The 21075-nt window shown below is 37.3% G+C and overlaps 1 protein-coding gene across 4 annotated transcripts in view; it reads right to left on the bottom strand.

Annotated features, from left to right (window-relative positions):
- Positions 1–13656, bottom strand: part of LOC131355265 (rho-associated protein kinase 2-like) — a 51756-nt gene extending 38100 nt beyond the window's left edge. For 3 of the 4 annotated variants that reach the window (XR_009204844.1, XM_058393603.1, XM_058393602.1), the window contains exons 1-5: positions 13175–13656; positions 7756–7837; positions 7037–7137; positions 2080–2217; positions 24–284 (exon numbers count right to left, since the gene is read on the bottom strand). Coding sequence is in view for 3 of the 4 variants with exons in the window: in XM_058393603.1 (XP_058249586.1) it covers positions 24–284; positions 2080–2217; positions 7037–7137; positions 7756–7837; positions 13175–13273 (681 nt within the window). In the remaining variant the exon portion in view is untranslated. The remainder of the gene's footprint in view (positions 1–23; positions 285–2079; positions 2218–7036; positions 7138–7755; positions 7838–13174) is intronic. The other variant, XM_058393604.1, reaches the window with a different exon arrangement.
- Positions 13657–21075: the final 7419 nt, after the last annotated feature.

Raw genomic sequence — 21075 nt, forward strand, 5'->3', positions numbered from 1 at the left:
AAGCAGCTAATGAACACACTCACCTTATCCATTTTCATGCATGTGCCGAAGTCGGCTAGTTTGAGGTGGCCGCAGTGATCCAGCAACATGTTTTCAGGTTTGATGTCTCTGTGGATGAAGCCCATGGAGTGGATGGCATCCAGCGCCAGCACTACCTCAGCTGTGTAAAAGCGCGCCCATTCCTCAGGCATGTCGTAATTCATGGTAAGGGTTACCAGATCTCCACCTGCCATGAACTCCATCACCAAGTAGAGGTGGCGCTCGTCTTGAAAGGCACAGCACAGCTATGTACAGAGAAACCGAAGCTTTTATTTATCACTAAAGGTCTAATCAGTACCTTAAAAATTGAATCCATTATTAATTACCCTCATCTATCACTCATCTTCATTTCCGTTGTTGTCAGTATGATAACTGTCACACACAATTATCACAAAGTCCAGTGATTTTCAGCTTCATTTAAGCTGAACCCTCTACTAGTACTGGACAAGCCATGTACTATAAGTGTTAATAAAACAATGTAGTTATTGTTACTAATATAATTACTCCAACATAGCCAAAATATCAAACCATCAACTTAATGTGGTACTGTGTGGTCATCTGACCATAACACCTATATGTGGTTCTTCCCCAGATTTGTTCCAGCATGACAATGCCCCTGTACACAAAGCAGCTCTATGAAGACATGAAGGTTGGAGAAGATCTGCAGTGTCCTGCACTGAGCCCTGACTCTGACTCAACCCTACTGAACACCATTGGGATGAACTGGAACTGGAGTCTCCTCAACATCTCAACATCAGAGTCTGATCACACTAATGCTCCTCAACATCAGAGTCTGATCTCACTAATGCTCCCTGAATATCAGAGTCTGATCTCACTAATGCTCCTCAACATCAGAGTCTGATCTCACTAATGCTCCTCATCATCCCAAAATAAGAGTCTGATCTCACTAATGCTCCTCAACATCCCAACATCAGAGTCTGATCTCATAAATGATCCTCAACATCACAGCCTGGTCTCACTAATGCTCCTCAACATCAGAGTCTGATGTCACTAATGCTCCTCAACATCAGAGTCTGATCTCACTAATGCTCCCTGAACATCAGAGTCTGATCTCACTAATGTTCCTGTGGCTGAATGAATCCCCACAAGCCACATTCTAACATCTAGTAGAGAACCGTCCCAGAAGAGTTCAGTGTAATATACAACAGCAGAGAGGGAATACATCTGGAATAAAATATTCAACAAGCTCATACTGTTATGATGCTCAGATGCTTGTGAATATATGACACAGCTAAATCATTTCCAAATACTGGACTAAAGCTGCCATTATTTAAATCTCAAGGTCGACACTTCTATGCAAAAAAAACAAAAAAAAAACTTTTTGCTTTACTACATATCAGTTTTCCAAACATATGAATTTAGGAGCCAGTTAGTATTTGAAACAGAAATCAGTCACTTAATTAATCAGTTATTCATTTATTCTGTTTGATTAAAAATTCAATTGAATATAAGAACACAGTTTATGACTATGTGCAAATGATAATTTTTGACTGAATTATTTTAAATAAACTCTGACAGATTAAAATAACAGAACCATTGCACATTCACTACCACAGTGATGTTTATCATTTCTCTTCATATCTTTTATTTTCAGATTTTCTCCTTAATCAAGTCTTCGCCAATTTCCTCGCACAGCAACCAGCTCAGGTAGGTGAAGGCTAACATGTGCTTACTCCGTAATGTGAATAAAAAAAAACTTTTTGAAATGCTGCTGTTCAGACTGAATCACAGGGCAATATTCATCCTCTTATTAATGCATTTGATTGATGGGGAGAGACAGTATGCCATCCCTCCTGCCCAGAGGCTATGGCATGGCCAGTGTAGAGATTTGAGCTTGTGATTTCTCTATATTAAAGTAAACACATTTCTGTTGCACTACTAGCGAGCCCTCAACCAAGATTTCTGACAAAACATATGTTTGTTAACCAGTGCAAATTAATTTCAAATGTGTGTGTGTGTGTGTGTGTGTGTGTGAGAGAGAGACACATAGTGTGCAGGTGTTGTATATTTTCATTCTACCTGCACTATCCAGGGGCTGTTTGAGAAGGCCATGATGTCCCGCTCCTCCCAAAAGAAGGCAGAGTCTGAGCGCTTGATCATCTCAAACTTGCTGAGTTTCTTCATCGCATAGACTTTCTTAGAGACCTTGTGCCGCACCTAATCACAGAAATACAAGCTCAGTTACGTCAATGTACAGATAAAACTAGTCCATATGTCATCGCTGTGGCAAACTTAATATCAGCAGAATGTAGGACAGTAGAAAAGTAGAAAAGTTTGTATTTTTCAATATATTGTACAAAAAGCGGAGCAACTTTTTTCCCCGCAATAAAGCTAATTTTTTTACCATTAAAGTTAATCAGTGACTGGAAAAGGTTCAAAGATCTATAGGTTAGAGTTACACTAAATCAATGCTGTCTTTGTAGACAGTTTAAACTCTGCACACGTGCAACCCCACTACAGTTTCACAATCATCACGCCACAACACTGTACTTCTGTCCTACAGGGCTCTAATAATCATAAATGCTGAGATTATGAATACTTTAAACAATTAATGGTAACCAATGGCAACAGTAATGGGTTTAAACCAAGTAATGCCAAAAAGAGTTTGTTCAAGGCATCGTCTATCTAAAGTCATTGGAAGTATCAGCCAAATCCGAAAAGAACATAAAAATGAAGTTCCCATCTAAAATGCTAATGCTATGCTGAAATATCGCATTTCTAAAACAAGACATTTTAAAATTTCAATTCCATTCATTACCACGCATTATATCTATTACACAATCAAGTTTCAAAACATTAGCAAAACTGTTAGAGATAGTAAAGAACTCATTGAAGTTTGAGTGAAGTGTGTGGTCTTGTATTTAGACCATGTACTTTACACAATGCCAAACTGGTATTTATATGCTTCCCTTCAATGTTATGTTTAAACACATTAGGATTTCAACACATTAGGATTAATTACACTTTACTAAGTACTGCAATTAAATAGGGAGCCCAATAACCATTAGCTACATCGTTGTATTTAAGGACACATTAATTGTCCACTCTCAGATTCTAACAGCACTGTAAATTCCTTTCTGAAGTACTGTAGCACTCTAAATTACTGTAAGTTTGTTTTTTTAATCTTATGGTTCATATTAGACCGTATTACTATCAAGAGTAAGACTAATATTCTGTACGCTGTGAGATAATAAACCAGAACAGACTAGATCCATTTTTTGTAAATATTTCATTTCATTTCATTGTCTGTACCGCTTATCCGATCTATACTCAGGTTTTTTGTAAATATGATAAAAATAAATTCACAAATATCTTTCAGTTCCTGTACACCTATTTAACTTGAAACCATATTAACCAAAAATGTTAATAAAAAATGTTTAAATATATTAATGTGCGAAAGAGGTAAAAAATTACATACTTCTTAAAAACTTTGATCTGGTTGATAAAACATTTATTTATAAGGTGTTAAAACTGATCCATGCTGCATTTGAATGCATAGCTTTTTTATATGCTTATGAAAAAAGTTTAAAGTCCATTTTACATTTATATTTCTGGCATTTAGCAGACACCCTTATCCAGAGCGACTTACATTTTATCTCATTATATACAACTAAGCTATTAAAGGTTAAAAGCCTTGCACAAGGGCCCAGCAGTGACAGCTTGGTGGACCTGGGATTCAAACTCACAACCTTCAGGTCAGTAGTCCAACACCTTAACCACTTAATTTTACATCATGACATAAAATTATGCACTAAAATGATGCACTTTGGGGAGGCCTGATTCAATCACATTTGAAAAAGCCAAACCAAGCTGCCAGCTGTTGAGCAAGGCCCTTAACCCTCACTGCTCCAGGGATGCTGCATTATGGCTGACCCTGTGCTTTGACCTCAACCTCCAAAGTTGGGATATGTGAAGAAAGAACTTCACTGTGTTGTAATGTGTATGCGACCAAAATAAAGGCTTCTTCTTTTAAAACCTGCCAAGCATCTGGGGCAAAAGTGAAACAGATATGAACTGGATAGCACTAAAGTGAAGATGTGCATTGTAGTGTCATCTTATAGATGTCTTTATACAACAGGGGAAAGAAAACCATGTTAGCAACCACCGTATATCTCATTCTAGAGAGGTTTAGTCCCAGATATATACTTATTATTTTACTCTCAGTCACATCACTCTACTTGGACCCCCAAAAAGCAGCTAATGAACACACTCACCTTATATATAGTGATGGTAGATAAAAAGCTGAAAAATAGCTGTAACTTTCAGATCTGCTATGGCTGAAATATTAACCAGTTAGGCAGAAAAGTAATCTGTTAACAGGAGAACTGTGTTAATGAGAATCTTAAATTATAATTATATCCTTGAGAAATATGTTTAAATAAATAGAAATAAAATTTTTGGATTAAAATCGTTTTTACCTAATTGTATTCATATATATATATATATATATATATATATATATATATATATATATATATATATACACTATATTGCCAAAAGTATTCGCTCACCTGCCTTGACTCACATATGAACTTAAGTGACATCCCATTCCTAATCCATAGGGTTCAATATGACGTCGGTCCACCCTTTGCAGCTATAACAGCTTCAACTCTTCTGGGAAGGCTGTCCACAAGGTTTAGGAGTGTGTTTATGGGAATTTTTGGCCATTCTTCCAGAGGCGCATTTGTGAGGTCACACACTGATGTTGGACGAGAAGGCCTGGCTCTCAGTCTCCGCTCTAATTCATCCCAAAGGTGTTCTATCGGGTTGAGGTCAGGACTCTGTGCAGGCCAGTCAAGTTCATCCACACCAGACTCTGTCATCCATGTCTTTATGGACCTTGCTTTGTGCACTGGTACACAGTCATGTTGGAAGAGGAAGGGGCCAGCTCCAAACTGTTCCCACAAAGTTGGGAGCATGGAATTGTCCAAAATGTCTTGGTATGCTGAAGCATTCAGAGTTCCTTTCACTGGAACTAAGGGGCCAAGCCCAGCTCCTGAAAAACAACCCCACACCATAATCCCCCCTCCACCAAACTTTACACTTGGCACAATGCAGTCAGACAAGTACCGTTCTCCTGGCAACCGCCAAACCCAGACTCGTCCATCAGATTGCCAGATGGAGAAGCGCGATTCGTCACTCCAGAGAACGCGTCTCCACTGCTCTAGAGTCCAGTGGCGGCGTGCTTTACACCACTGCATCCGACGCTTTGCATTGCACTTGGTGATGTATGGCTTGGATGCAGCTGCTCAGCCATGGAAACCCATTCCATGAAGCTCTCTGAGCACTGTTCTTGAGCTAATCTGAAGGCCACATGAAGTTTGGAGGTCTGTAGCGATTGACTCTGCAGAAAGTTGGCGACCTCTTCGCACTATGCGCCTCAGCATCCGCTGACCCCGCTCCGTCAGTTTACGTGGCCTACCACTTCGTGGCTGAGTTGCTGTCGTTCCCAAACACTTCCACGTTCTTATAATACAGCTGACAGTTGACTGTGGAATATTTAGGAGCGAGGAAATTTCACCACTGGATTTGTTGCACAGGTGGCATCCTATCACAGTTCCACGCTGGAATTCACTGAGCTCCTGAGAGCGACCCATTCTTTCACAAATGTTTGTAAAAACAGTCTGCATGCCTAGGTGCTTGATTTTATACACCTGTGGCCATGGAAGTGATTGGAACACCTGATTCTGATTATTTGGATGGGTGAGCGAATACTTTTGGCAATATAGTGTATATATACACACACACACACATATGAATACATATGTATATATATATATATATATATATATATATATATATATATATATATATATATATATATGTATATATATATATATATATATATATATATATATATATATATATATATATATATTGTACACTATATGTACAGTATATATAATGTTTATGTGAACTGTAAATGTAAATATTTTAAAAAATGTTTTTTCATGTGTAAGACTCTCCTAGGTTTTGCTAAATTTATTTATTTTAGTAAAAACCCAGTTTATTACATACTCTAAAGTACATTAAGAAAATATATGTTTTAAATAGTTAATCACTGACACATTAGAAGAATCAACATTTTTACCTAATTTAGTCTTGGCCTTGCCTCTCCCCTGTTATAAACAGCAGAGGAGGAGGTCAACACGCTTCCTCTAAGACACATGAAGCCAACAAACTTTTTATCTAGCATCCCTGGACGATAAAACAAAGCCTTTTCTATTTCACCTCTCGGGAGCCCATGTGATCATTTTTAAGACCACGGGTAATTAATGTTTATTAATGGTAATGGTTTTTTTATTTGTTTGTTTGTTTGTTTATTTAAATATGTTACTGTTATGTGTATACAACATGTACGCAAAAATGTGCTTGATATCTTTATTTTAACATTTGCCCTGTCAGATTCCTTATTGAGAAATGATGCATCTGTGCTCTATTGTCATACTGAATCTTATCATTTGATGGTTTGGAGTTAATTTTGTGACATATAATGTAGGTAAAACTGGAGCATCTGCAAACATATGTTGAAATTGTTCAGCTTTCTGACAGAAAATATTGAGTTTTATTTAAAAAGCTGTCATGAAAATAGAATCATAAAATTATATATTATTTATAGCATTATTACACAATATTCTGATTCAAAGTAATGGAACAGATAGTCATGAAAACCTAAATTCTAACCAAATCTGTTTAAGATCTCACACAATTCCAACCCACACACTCTTGCAGTCTCTGGACATGTGCAGACTCGTGCAGGCTAAGAAGCTTCACCACAACCAAACAAAAGTCCACGCTTCAAGGCAAATAGCATGTCGTTTAAAAAAAGCCTACACATTCCCCATATTTCTCACTCGCTCTCTCTCACTCTCTCTCTCTCTCTCTCTCTCTCACACACACACATACTCTCTCTCTCTCTCTCTCTCTCTCTCTCTCACACACACACACACACACACACAGCTCAGCAGTTACTCACCAGTTGCACAGCTCCATAGGCTCCTTTGCCGATTAATTTGATTCGGTCGAAGTCATCAGGTCTCACCTGCAGTTCCCTCAGACGGTTTACAGCCTTCTCATCTACACAATAGTGCACAAAAACTCAGCTTTCTTACTGATACAACCATGTGTTCAGAAATGTCTGAAAGATATTAAATGATATCTCAAGTATTCTTATTATAAATCATGCACAGACATCTAGAAACAATGAGGAAGTGGTCTTGATCCGAATGCCGGCTAAGTTGTGAGTACGTCAAAACTTGTTTGCGAAGCCAACTGAAGCAAGTTTACAAATTTTACAAACTTTTTTTCAGTCAGTGAAAGCTGCTTGGAAAGAGTCAACCAACGTCGCCTTCAGCATGCGTTCAAAAGCTAGGTGATTTTTCGGGTGTTTTTTTGTTGACAGGTTGGTGGCACGACTTCCTGTGAGACCCTTAACATGGAATGCTTGGCTTGGGTCAGTTCTTTGTAAGCAGCCATATGCTTCATATTGGTCATATTGGTCAAATTTTTGAATGGCTGGAACAGATTATCTGCATTTACATTATTTCTTATAGGAAAATACAAAATTTCACCTTAAGAACTTGACTTCAGAACAAATTAAATTCCTATGCCGAAGTTCCAGTGAAAATCAGAACTATATTTTCATCCAAAAAATATTTGGACATTTAGCTGTACTATTTGTTTAAAGTTGCTTACATCTGTTTAGGAAGACATCAATGTTTTTGTTCTTCCGCAGCGCAGAGTGATTCAGGTCAAGGGCCAAGGCATTTATAGAATCCTGCACAAATTAAAAAGAAAAAAACATTTAAACCATTAGAAAGGCATCTGCATTCAGGACAATCTTCATTCACCTACAAGGCATGAGAAAGCTTTTAGACAACATGCTTATTTAGCTTCACTATAGACATAAGCTGGAGGTTTTGATTTGCAAATTAATTGTGGCTAAATATGAATATACATCTAATAAAAAGCTGAACCAGGAAGCTAAAGTTCTAAGAGACCTACAGTTTATGAGTGTGACATTAGAACAACTGTTATAAGGAAATATGCTAGAGATAGAGATATGCTAACAAAGCAGATTATGTTGTTACAAAGCATTTCCATATTGTGGTGATTGTGCATTCTTTGACATGTGCTGCAGTTTAAATTAAAGAATGCACCTGCAATTTTACAAAGCAAGTAAAATATGCTAACGTGAAGTGTTCCATCATGTTAGCTTATACCCAGATAGGCTGAGAATAATAATGTTGGGTTAAATGATTATGTAGTGCGTCCTTCATGCTACAGAGTTGCCACTAAAGGTATGCAAAGAGAGAGATAAGCAGAAAGCAAAAGTCACATTAGATAAACAAGAATGTCAAGAATATTTGACACAAGACATCCACATGTGCTTGTTCAACATCCAATCTGATTTTACTGTTTTAATAACATCAACACTTCTCTGAAGGCTTTCCACTAGATTTCGGAGCATAGCTGTATGGATTTGTGTTCATTTAGCCACAAGAACATTGGTGATCATTAGTGAGGCTTTGAGTAGGACACAGTGGAAGGAGTTCTTCCATGGTTAATCTTGGCAAACCATGTCTTCATGCACCTTACAGGGTTTTCTGTGCACAAGAGCACTGTCATACTGGAGCAGATTTAGTACCAGTGAAGGAAAATTCTCTTAATACATCATACAGCGAGACTGTAGACAATATGTTTCCAAATTTATGATGACAGTTTAGGGAAGAACCACATATGGCAGATGGTAGGAGTGACGCAGGTCAAATTTGGTGAAGATGGAGGTTCTCTGTAACAACTTAAAAGTTGTAATGAGTACTGGATCCAGACCGTGAATTTATAAAAGAACTAGATCATTCGTAGTGGACCGGATGTTCGCCCTATTTTAGGCATTGTGCAGGTCAAGTTTGGTGAAGATGGAGTCTCCCTGTTACCCCTCAAAAGTGGTGGACATAAGTGGAAATGGGGAGTAATTCCAGACCTTAATGTACTAAAACATTAGTAATCTATGCATGGGCAAAGGCCTGCATCTCTCTTGCCCACGAAAGCCTTGTGCCAGGGGGGCAGGTGGAAGGAAAGTAGCAGTGAGGGCTTCCTTGATGTATTTGGCCATTGCTCCCCACTGCCTGCCTGGGAGCAGGTCAATGGAACCGTCATGCAGATGGTGTGAAGGTAAAGTGGTGGCCCTCTGTTGCTGAAATCTGCCTTGAGATCATGGTACTCAGGAAGAGACACTTGAGGATAGTGCTGGTGGACCAGTCAATATATGGGGTGTGCCAGGAGTGACCAAGGATAATGGGAAACTCAGAAGACTGTACTAGAATAAATTTCAGCTTCTACTGGTGTTGGAGAATGGCAAGATGTAGGGATGAGGTTAGGTGTGTTAGCTTCTCCTGGCAAAGGGGTCTTCCATTCAGGGCTGTTTTCATTAGAGGAGAAGAGAGGGGTTCAGAGGTAATCTGCAGAATCTTGGCTAGGTGAGAGTCCAGTCCACGAAGCCACACAAGAGTCCACCAAGGCAGAGGGTGGGGAGGGGATGGCTTTCCATCCTCTGAGAAATAAAGAATGTGCCCAGGCTGACTACAGTAAAGACAAGCAATGGTCACTGTCTGCCAGAGAGGTCAGAGTATTACCCAGCTGCATTCTTTTGGAGGGAGCTTGGAATGGTTGTAATACAGGAGGAGCTGGGCAACCTCATGCCTTGGGGCTTGCTGGGGACTTGTAGATCCAAAAGCTAAAAAGATGTCAGAGCTAAATATATCTCCAAATGAGTCGTCAAACTCTTATAACCCCAACAACCCTCCCATTCACTGCTTGTTACTTTCTCCAAAAACTGATCATCATTTAACAAACAAACAGGAGGCAAAAAAATAACTACATTCAGCTCTGCCTTTCAGCTTCATGTGATGAGTTTCTGTCCCAGTTTTCCTCTACACCATGATGTTTGCTTCTACAAATGAGTTGTAGCATGACCAACATGTACACACACACAAGCAGGAAGTGGTAGCCATTCCACACGCTGGATTCGGTTATCTCTCCTCTGAATTCGAGGATGTGACCTCAGCTTCCTGAATATTCTATTCCCTTCAAACAACATGAGGGGTGAAGAAGGAGCCGGGTGGATTCCTGGAGTAAGTATAATCAAGTCTGGTCTTAGCTTTAAAATATCACGATTATTAAAGATTCTCCATTTGAAATCTGTTACACTGGACTGGTGATTTAATACAATGACATTTCAAAATATATATTTTAAAAAAATTAAATTTTATATAGTTTAAAAAATTTTATTTATTAAAATTTAACCCAGATTTACTGTACATTCCTTTTATTCCTTTCTTTTTTCATCATGGCAAGAGGCTGAGGTCATCCCAGACATCTCTAACCTGATCTGGGTTAGAGATCTCTAACCTAATCTGATTTTTGGGTATAACTATACTTGGAGCAAAAAACTGAGCATCTGTGACAGTAGATTTTGTAGCTGTAGAAAATAGTCACATATGTGAATCAATAATTTTGAAATCATGGATAAAAAATACTTTTGGAGCTGCAGACTCTTTTAGTGGATTTTTTTTTCTCTCCCACAAACACAACAGTTCTCAAATTCTTCCTCAGAAAAACATCAGGTGCTGAGCAAAAAAATAGCATTTGAGACTCATTGTGGAAGATTCAAGCAGTTTGTGCAATAAAATATCTAAGAAAAAAATTCAAAAATTTTGTGTGTATATATTACAAGTGTGCATCTCTCACTGCATGAATTCACAGACTGATTTGCATTTTTGCAAAAATGTTTTATGCAAATGTGTTATTTCTTGATGTGTCTGAATGTGTTTTTGCTCCATATTTACTGCAGAAACTGTATCACAAATGTGAACCTATACATTTCTCGTAGAATCGGATTTGTGCACCAATGAACGATGAACAATTTGAGGAGGTGTAACTAATCTATTTGTGGGCGAGAGAAAAAGTTTGCAACTCCCAAAGCCTTTATCACTGTGACTTATTTAACTTACTTATGAATTATTCTCTACAGATTCCACTGTCACAGGTGCTCAGTGGTTTTGCTCCAATAATAACATCATATCTTTGTTCTACCCTGGGAAAGAACCTCTGCTGCTTGGACAGTCGAGCTCCTGCTGCATAGCACTGCCACTGTAACCCTGCTGCCTTTCTTACAGTGAGGATGAGTTAATTACTTAAGACTGCACCAGTAATGAAGGAAGTGCAGAAAATAATTAGCAGAGGAATTTAAGGAACGTTCAGGTGGCATATAAATTCCTGGCCTTTTATTAAAACATAACTCTCATACTTTAAACAAAGTGTTTTCATATGGAACAAATATCCCAAAATAAGACCAAAGTATTGATCAGATAGTCAGGGGAAAAATGTCTCCATTGATTTTGCTTCCAAATAGCTGGATGACCGTCAACTGACCTGACATTTATTTTCATTTATTTTTTCATATAACCACAACGTTGGTCAACATGTGTCGCAAAGCAAATGAGCCTGCAGAGAATGTCAGTCAATTATTTTGATAACGAATTCTGTTAAACAGAAAGGTCATCATTGAGCAGTAAAGATTAAGACGAAATATTAATGAAATGTTTTGTGGTACTTAGCATGTATTCAAACCTGAGATGGTATGAGCCATGAGAAACACCAGTAGCTAAATCCTTGGTCATCTTTTGAACACACACACACAGTAATTGCTTATGAGTAGCTATTATTGCTCAAAGGGCATAAGTATGCAATGAGGATAGAATCAGGAAGTAAACATGAGGTATGAATATGACGATAAGTATGTTTGATCCATGTTAGTGTTTTAAACATTCACAGTAAACTTTTTACTGGTGCATTTGATGTCAACACTTTTAACTACCTATATGAGTTTTCACATACACACCCTAGTGACTTATTTCTTCAGAAATTCTGACTAATTTGAATTGACTGGAGGTGTTCAACTGAACACCATTTAGTTGGTTTCAACACAGGCGTGTTCTGCAGCTCCCCCCAACTACAGTGCATCAAAGGCAAAGGCATGACATTAAATATCCAGAGGGATAATTATAGTGGAATGATGCTATTTGATCAGTATTATGCAGTGTCTCTGACCTCCAAGGGTTTTTTTTTCCTACTTTGACTCACCCCCTGTCAGTTCAGAAAGAGTTTGTCAATCAGCAAATTGTGTGTGAGCATGAAAAATAATAAAAAGTGCAGGACAGGGGTACTCCAGGACCTCAGTGCAAGTTTTCTTTTAAAAACACACAGACACTGATTGGGAATAGAGCACTTCTAGACAGGCACATTCCTGAGGAGAAGGGTGTGTTCCTTCATACACATAGATTATATCACACAAAAGCAGATAAGACCCAAAACCACCAGCTTGTCCATCTGCTTGTTTACAGTACTAATGGGTTAGTTACAGCTGGCTTCTCGTGATTTATTCACAAATTAACCAGATATTCAGTTTCATGTTTTTAAAGGTGGTGTAATATAAGATGAGGACTGAAGCTGGGATATTTCACAGACGTGGTGGTAGAGGCAGTCCTGTCAGACTGGTTTGAGGATTTGGTTTGCTCTCTCTCTCTCTCTCTGTATTACCTTTCCTTTTCTGATACTAGTTCTAGGCTCCAGAAAGTCAAAACAGAGCAATACATTAATAAAACTCACTACACTGCACTACAGCTCTTCACTGATAAAGCTTGTCTGAGCGTAAGGGATTATTCTATTCTGAATCACAAATTACATTCAGAAAAAAAAGTATAAAATCTAAAGTTTGTTCTCAGGGTGAACTTAAGATTTAGCACACCAACTTGGCTTGGAAACTAGTACTCTTAAGTGATTCAATGAAGGGAATTAGGAGCAAAATTCCTTGGATGAGGAATAACAATATTTAAAAAATTAAAAATGTCTTGACTTCAGTGACCTGGGTGACTGATAATTTTTAGATATTTTGTTTAGAAAAACATTAAATAGAAGCATTTACTCCGTGTACCTTTAAAGCAGGGACAGATAATAGACATGCAATACCATACAGGGTAGTCTTCAAATAGTTACAGCATGCACTGTTAAATCAGCAGCACACTAATATACCAAAGCCGCACGTTGTTCTTACCAACAAACTCGCCAGATTGAGGGCTGACCGCTGGTCTCTGATCATGGAATCCAACATTTTCAACTGAGACTCGAGTCTTTTCTCCGCTCCGGGCGACATGGTGCCAGTTAAGACAGGACAAAATCAACACAGACATGAGACAGAGAGGGGGGAAACAATCCGCGGTGATCTCAGGGCTTATAAAGTTCCAAAGGAAGTCCAAATCCAAAGATCCAACTACATATCAGCTCAGGCAGTCAAGCAGAACTCCCCTGCCGGTGTCCTTATGAGTAAAACACGATCAAAGTCACGTCTTCCTACGTCCTAAGTCTCGGTCTGGGACGGAAACAACAAAGCCGTGCGCGTGAGCTTACCTACAGTGCCTTTTTTTGGAGACTGACGCGTAAAATGTGGATCAGGTCTCCAAGAAACGAAAGAAAGTCGGGCGCGCGCGCGCGCGCGCGTGTGTGTAGCGCCGTATTGTGGCTCCTTGCTGAGCTAAAGGCGGAATTCCTGCTCTCTGACCTCACATGACGCTTTTAGTGCGCAGTGTCCGAGTGCGCTACAAATAAGCGCTTACGAAGTACGGCTTAAAAAAGACAATTACAGATGTACACTTCGACTCTGCTGTATTGTGTTTTAAAAGCAGCACACCTTTATCTTCACATATTTACCACTCTATTATTACAGAAATCTGCATGACCTTCTGTGTGGGGAAAAAACATGACCTTAGTATAAGAATAATATGAGTTAAGAATGGATGAAACTTATAATACGAAATGTATCGTGAATTTAAGACTTTAAAATTACATATTTTCTTAAATAAAAATATTTAAAATAAATGTGTAAAATTTGGGATTTTTACCAATATAAATAAAATTACATTACATCTACACAGTGAGACGTGAAGGATAAAATTGTTCAGAATAAAATGTTAAAAGGTAAAATATTCTAGCCTTTAAAGCCTCGACTTTCATCCACAGTGACATAATTTAATCATTATTTATTTGGAGACGAAATTTTAATTGGACTCATTAAACATCTAAATTCATTAAGATATTCTAATGTCACATCATATGGCCAAAAGTATGTGGACACCTGAGAATCACACCTATATGTGTTTCTTTCCTACACTCTTGGAACCTCACATGTAGAATGTCATTGTTTGCTGTAGAAATACAATTTTCATTCACTGTAACTAAGAGGATAAAACCTGTTCCAGCATGACAATACCCCGGGGCACCAAGCACTCCTGACCCCCAGGTCTACATACCCCTAATGCTCTTGTGGCTAAAGGGTCAAATGCTCACACACTGAAAAATCTAGAATTAAAAAAAAGTGTATGCAAACTGCTGTGATTTTTGTTTATTGAGTAAGGTTTAACCTATTTTAGCAAGTAATATCTAGAATGTAAAATATATCTACAACATATATTTCATCAATACATTTCACTCCTTTTTTATTGCAAATGTGCCTTTTTCAAATGTAAGTAATACTCAAAAAAATCCAAATTGTCCTTTTCTACTTTATATTTTCTAACCCTAACTTAATCTAGATCTAATATAGAACTTAATCTTTTCTAGACCTATCTAATTCTATTACTGTTTTAATTACTCACACTGTTTAGTGTCAATATTTCTTAGTGATTAAATTCTCACACATATCCTCCACTCTGCTTAAATGAGCCTAAGCAGTCATGTCTCCAGTACAGGTTTCTGGTGATAGTGGTGTCTAGTGGTGTTGCAGAAATCTATGGAAGAAGTAAAACATTTCTAGAGTCACATGTCACAAGTCATATATAATAGTATATAAGTATATAACAAAATTGGTGTAGCATATTATTGGGTTTGAATGCGCTAGTCATATTGTTTCCTACAAGTCACCATGTTTCTATTGAACCATGTTAACAGTTACACTTATATTTAAAATCAATTATCAGTGCTAGTGCTAACATTTTAATTTACATATCAATTATGCTATGTCAGTTTTTGCATAATTATTATAACCTAGTTATTATCATTAGGCTAAGGAGCAGTAGTGTACTAGCTAGATATAACTTAGCTGCAAAAACTGCCATTAGCTTACTATTTTACAATTTTACAACTTACTAATTTCATGGCAAATTATGTAGTTATGTAGTTAAAAATTATAATAAAAGCATATGTGCAAGTATGTGTATAGAATCAGCTATGCTTGAGTCTGAATTTTAGTGTAAATCAAAGTAACAATGTGCTATGTCAATATTCCAAAGCTAGCTGCTGAGCTAATTCACTGAAGGAAGGCAATTTATAATTAGCAAACATGTTCACATTAGCTTAGCAACAGTTATGCTAGCATTTTTGCAGCAACGCTAAAATAAAAGGATTTGATTACTAAAAACATTTAGTCCATTGCAAAAGCTTCATAATACTGTAGTCTGTATATGAAAAACAAATTCATACTGGTTATGTTGCATCAGTCGGCGCATGTGGCATCACGTCAAGTGTCACATTAAGACGTAATTTTCAGCTAAAAATGATCTCAGTGCACATCAGCAGTGTGTTAGAGACATGACAAATTCTGGCTTGTGCAAAACACAGACCCTGTTTCACTCTGAGGGTTGATTATTTATGCTTTACACACGTGAGTGAGACATAAACACCATAGAATCTTTACATTCAGTATGTTACTGAACACACAACACAGTCTAAAAAACATACAACTACAGATACGAATAGTAGATGGATTATTGTGAAAACATTTGCATGAGTGAAAATGGAGAATATTACTATCTTGTGACATTGGCCCATGCTCAATTGGCCCAACTGGCCCATTGAGCATGAAGCTCTTGGGACAACAAGATTATTTTCAACATGAATATACAACATTCAGCTTTATCACCTGAACAGGGTCACTGCCTAAAAATCTACAGCACCAAAGGGGGGTGGGGGGGTGTATCCGATGGCATGAAATCAGACCTAAAACAACTTCTATAAACAAAATAAGATCAGGTGACAACAACAAAACCAAGAAAAACACGAAGGATTCAGAAATCAAGTGGAAAAAAGAAGAACATAATTTAATTCAGTAACATGTAGAACACCTTAAAGAAAAAACTTAAAGTAAGTAAAGAGAAGTTTATCAGTCCCTCACATCGTTCTGAAGAAATTCCACTCTTCTTTACATTGCTTCAGTTCTTTGTTGTTTGAGGACATTAAAGCCAGAGCTCTTCTAAGATCCCACCACAGCATCTCACTGGGGTTGAGCTCTGGATTTTGACTTAGATGTTCCAACACCTTGATTTTTTCTTCTTAAGTCGGTCAGATGTTGATTTGCTGGTGTGTTTGAGATCGTTGTCCTTTTTCATTAAAATTGATGGACAAATGGCCTCACATTTATCTCAAGATTTTTTTAGTATGAAGTGGAGATCATTGTAGTCTCAATGACCGCAAGTTTAAGAGGTTATTCTGATTCTGCTGCCATAAACATAAACATAAATGTACATTTACTGTCCTACCAGAAGCTTGTAGGTCACATGATGTAGCTCTCTGAGTTTTCTTTATATCTCTGAACATTAATGCTCTGACCCTGGACTGAACTGCTAGGACACTCACTTCTGGGAAGTCTGGCTGTCTTGAAGACTCACAGTTCTTCTCACTGCTAAATCGTTTATTTCAAATAGTTTGGAGACGTCTTTGTGACCCTTCTCAGATTGATGAGCAGCAACAAATTGTTTTTCTTGCCATGACGCACACGAGAGCGCTCCAGAACATCAAACCACTAACTTTCCTGCTTTTATAGTAATCACTCTTCATGATGATTATCTAATCTTGTGCATTACATTAAAAGTAATTTGTAAAAGTAAAAGTAAAGTTTGTTTACTTTGGGGAGAAAATAACTTTCATGTTGAAATCTGTTCATAGAAGTGGTGATGACCAGACTTTATTTATTCCCTGATTCATAGAACGCATAGAGGATGTACTTTCTTTTTGCTCTGAATACATGTGATTAATATAGCTAACAAGTAATAGAGTTCTTTTCTATACATAACACTTGCTAATCTGATTAAAAATATCAACAATATAGCAAAATAGCTATTTTTGGAGAGGGGGCTGTAATTTACATATCTAAGCTTAAAATAATTATAACTACAATCATATCCAAAGAGATTTCAAACTGTGTGAACTTTGTGGGAGTTTTTAGTTGTAAAAATACTCATCAGAAACATTCCACATTTGTCACTACACAGAAAATTCAACTTATCTTTAGTCAAAATTTAAAAAAGAAAAAAAAAATACAGGTTGCGATAAACACACTGGCTTTACAAAATTCTTAAAGCTTCTGAACATTGAATGAACCAAAACATTGTTGAATTAATCAATACAGTGTGATCGACATGTGACATTCAGAACGTAAATAAATAACACTGAGTGAATTCAACACCGGAGAAAAAAGGGAAGTTTGTTGTACTGTAGGGTCTCAGATATAAGACAAAAAGTCTTTGTTTCCAAAAAACTAAATGATTTGGGACCTAGTGTTTATTTATTCAATTCAGTTTAATTTGTATAACACTTTTAACTATGGACATAGTCACAAAGCAGCTTTACAGAAATAAATTGTTTCAGGAAATAAATTTGAAATGTATAAATGAATCCCTAATGATTAAGGCAAAGGTGAAGATGATGAGGAAAAACTCCCTGAGACGATATAAGGAAGAAATCTATAGAGGAACCAAAATCAGTCCTTAACTGTGTGACACCGGAGAGTGTGAGCATAAATAATTCCATTTTATATCGAAATACTATATGGTCAAAAAGTGCACTTGTGTAACCAGGAAATACATTCTAGACAAATCTAAACATATCTAGATTTTATATGAACACTATGAAGCACTCTTTGTTTGCTGGATGTTATCAGGAATCAGTTTCTGTGTCATCTTAGCTGACTTTGTTCTCTTCTGGTCAGAGGTAAAAGTTGATGATTCAGCAATTTTTTATCAACACATATTTTTTTAGCTTGTCTGATTTTAATGTTATTGTTAATGATCACCAAGCACCGTTAGAGAAATATAGTTTTACTATAAAGATATTATTCAATATGTGAACAGCAGCAGCGACACAAAACACGTTTTAAACTGTATTTTAGTTCTAATGCAATAAATCTCAGCAGATAAAAATCTCAGTGTGTTTAAAGGCGTGTAATTACCTAAGCATGCCAAAGGCTTTTAGTTCAACATGCCAGGTGACCTTGTGCTGGCATACAGTAGTCAAACATGCTGAGTGATGTCATCAGTGAGCGTCACAGCAGCTGTCGACACAGTCATCCTCTCACTTGTGGATTCATACCATAGGTTAGGTCTAAACACAGTCTGAGCTCTGCTGCTGGGAGCTATCTATTTATGCACAGGAATATTTTTAAAGGTACTCATGTGTCAAAATATGATGAGCAGTTCATACATATAATGGAGCAGAAAGCTTAAGGCAGGTCACTGCAGAATCCTGAGCCAACACCCACTTCAAGAATGTACACAGGGATATAAATTATTACAGCTGTTTAGTGTGAAACAGGATTAAACAAATTAAACCCAGTCTGAATGCAGTGAGAAGAAGGAATGATTTCTAGTCCATGTATATATCATTCAAATATAATAAAATAATAATAATAACAATAATAATAATAATAATAATAATAATAATAGGCCAATAATGTCATTATTGGAAACAAAAGCTTAACAACATACAGTATAGACTCTACATAGACTTGTTTTTATGTAACTCCATCCTTAGGTTCCCTTTTCCTTTTATTTACTGTCTTACACTAAACAGGCATAACATTATGACCACCTGCCTAATATTGTATTGGTCCCCCTTTTGCTGCCAAAGCGGTCCAAAGCAGTTGCTTTGCAAAGGAGATGCTCTGATCCAGTGGTCTAGCCATCACAATTTTGCCCTTTGTCAAACTCGCTCAAATCCTTATGCTTGTCCATTTTTCCTGCTTCTAACACATCAACTTTGAGGACAAAATGTTCACTTGCTGATATATATCCCACCCACTAACAGGTGCCATGATGAGGAGATCATCAGTGACTTCACGTGGCACTGCTCAGAGGATAAAAAAAAGAGATATATACCAGTCTCAAATACACTTAAAAGACCTTATGTACATTATTTACTGTCCAGTGTCACCCAAATGAGGATGAGGTTCCCTTCTGAGCCTGGTTCCTGTTAAGGTTTCTTCCTCATATCATGTCAAGGAGTTTTTTCCTCACCACCATCACCTCAGGCTTCTCATTAGGGATAAATGTTAGAGATAAATAGTAACTTAACATTAAACAATCATTTTTTTCTAGGTTTCTATACTTCTGTAAAGCTGTTATGAGACAATGTCCATTGTTAAAAGTGTTGTACAAATAAACTGAATTGTATTGAAAAATGAAAAGATCATTAAGCAGAGTATAAAGGTAGTTCCCATGTTATATGACCTTCTCATTTTATTAAGGAATCAATAGCAAAGCTCATTTCAGACTCTACAGTGCCCTCTACATAAAAAGGACAGTATTTTAGCCTTATATCTTATTTCTCCCTCATTTATTGCCTCTTTTCTCTATTAAAAAAACTGCATACACAAACATCATTCACATATTTTTACTACACACACTCTTCTCTAACCCTGTTATTTCTGTGGAACCTGTACACAGTGCGCATGGATAATGTCCAACTTCCACTCTAACTACAATATCAGTGTACTCTGCTGGATTCTTTCTTATCTTTCTTATCTCACAGAGAGTGCCTTGTGAAATCTTGTATGTCTGACCTGTCCAGGGTTGATTAGTTCTGTAAACTTTTACCTGCACATTAATAAATCCATTGTACTGACAATGAGGTTGGATGCCGTTGCTGTGGTTCTGTAGCTTATTCAAATCGAATGGTGTTTAATAATGTTGTTCCTGTGAACTTTAGGAAGCTTCTTTACATTCAGTGTGATTCTTACTGCATGAAATCTTCCCAATTAATGGTAACATGTTTCATAATGACACCATTTGAATTCAGTTCTATTTATCTGTATAGCACTTTTAACAATGGACATTGTCTCAAAGCAGCTTTACAGAAGTATAGAAACATAAAATAAAAATTATAAAGTTTAGAGTTTCAGCTTCAGCTTTAGTTAGGCAGCAAGTGAACATTTTGTCCTCAAAGTTGATGTGTTAGAAGCAGGAGAAATGGACAAGTGTAAGGATTTGAGCGAGTTTGACGAAGGGCAAAATTGTGATGGCTAGACGACTGGATCAGAGCATCTCCAAAACTGCAGCTCGTGTGGGGTGTTCCCAGTCTGCAGTGGTCAGTATCTATCAAAAGTGGTCCAAGGAAGGAACAGTGGTGAACAGGCGACAGGGTCATGGGTGACCAAGGCTTACTGATGCACGTGGGGAGCGAAGGCTGGCCAGTGTGATCCGATCCAACAGACGAGCTACTGTTGCTCAAATTGCTGAAGTGTTCTACATTTTTTAAAAGTATCGCAGCACAAGGATAATTGCTGATCAAGCAAACATTACAGTGGAAAGAATTTCTTCCATTAAAATGATACTTTGCTCTGCTTTGGGGGAAATCAGCCCAGAAATCTTGCTGACTATTTACTGGTCAGAAAGGTACATTTGTTGAACAGATGTTCATTCAGTAAAGTATTTATAAACAAATCTAATTTGTTGTGCAGTTTCTGCCTTCTCACTCAACTTCACATGATCCTTAATATTCTTGTCTAGCCTGTTTCTCTCGGCTAAAGCTACAATGACCTACAATCATTAAGTTGGTTTTTTTCGTGTTTTTTCCAGTGTCACCATCAATAGAAACATAAATAGAATAAAAATTCTGTAGCTGTAACAGCAGACCGCTGGAATGGAGCTGTAGGAGTGGACACACTGCGCGTGAATGCAGAATGCTGAGAGA

The sequence above is a fragment of the Hemibagrus wyckioides genome, linkage group LG06 (assembly GCF_019097595.1).
Source record: "Hemibagrus wyckioides isolate EC202008001 linkage group LG06, SWU_Hwy_1.0, whole genome shotgun sequence".
NCBI lineage: Eukaryota > Metazoa > Chordata > Actinopteri > Siluriformes > Bagridae > Hemibagrus > Hemibagrus wyckioides.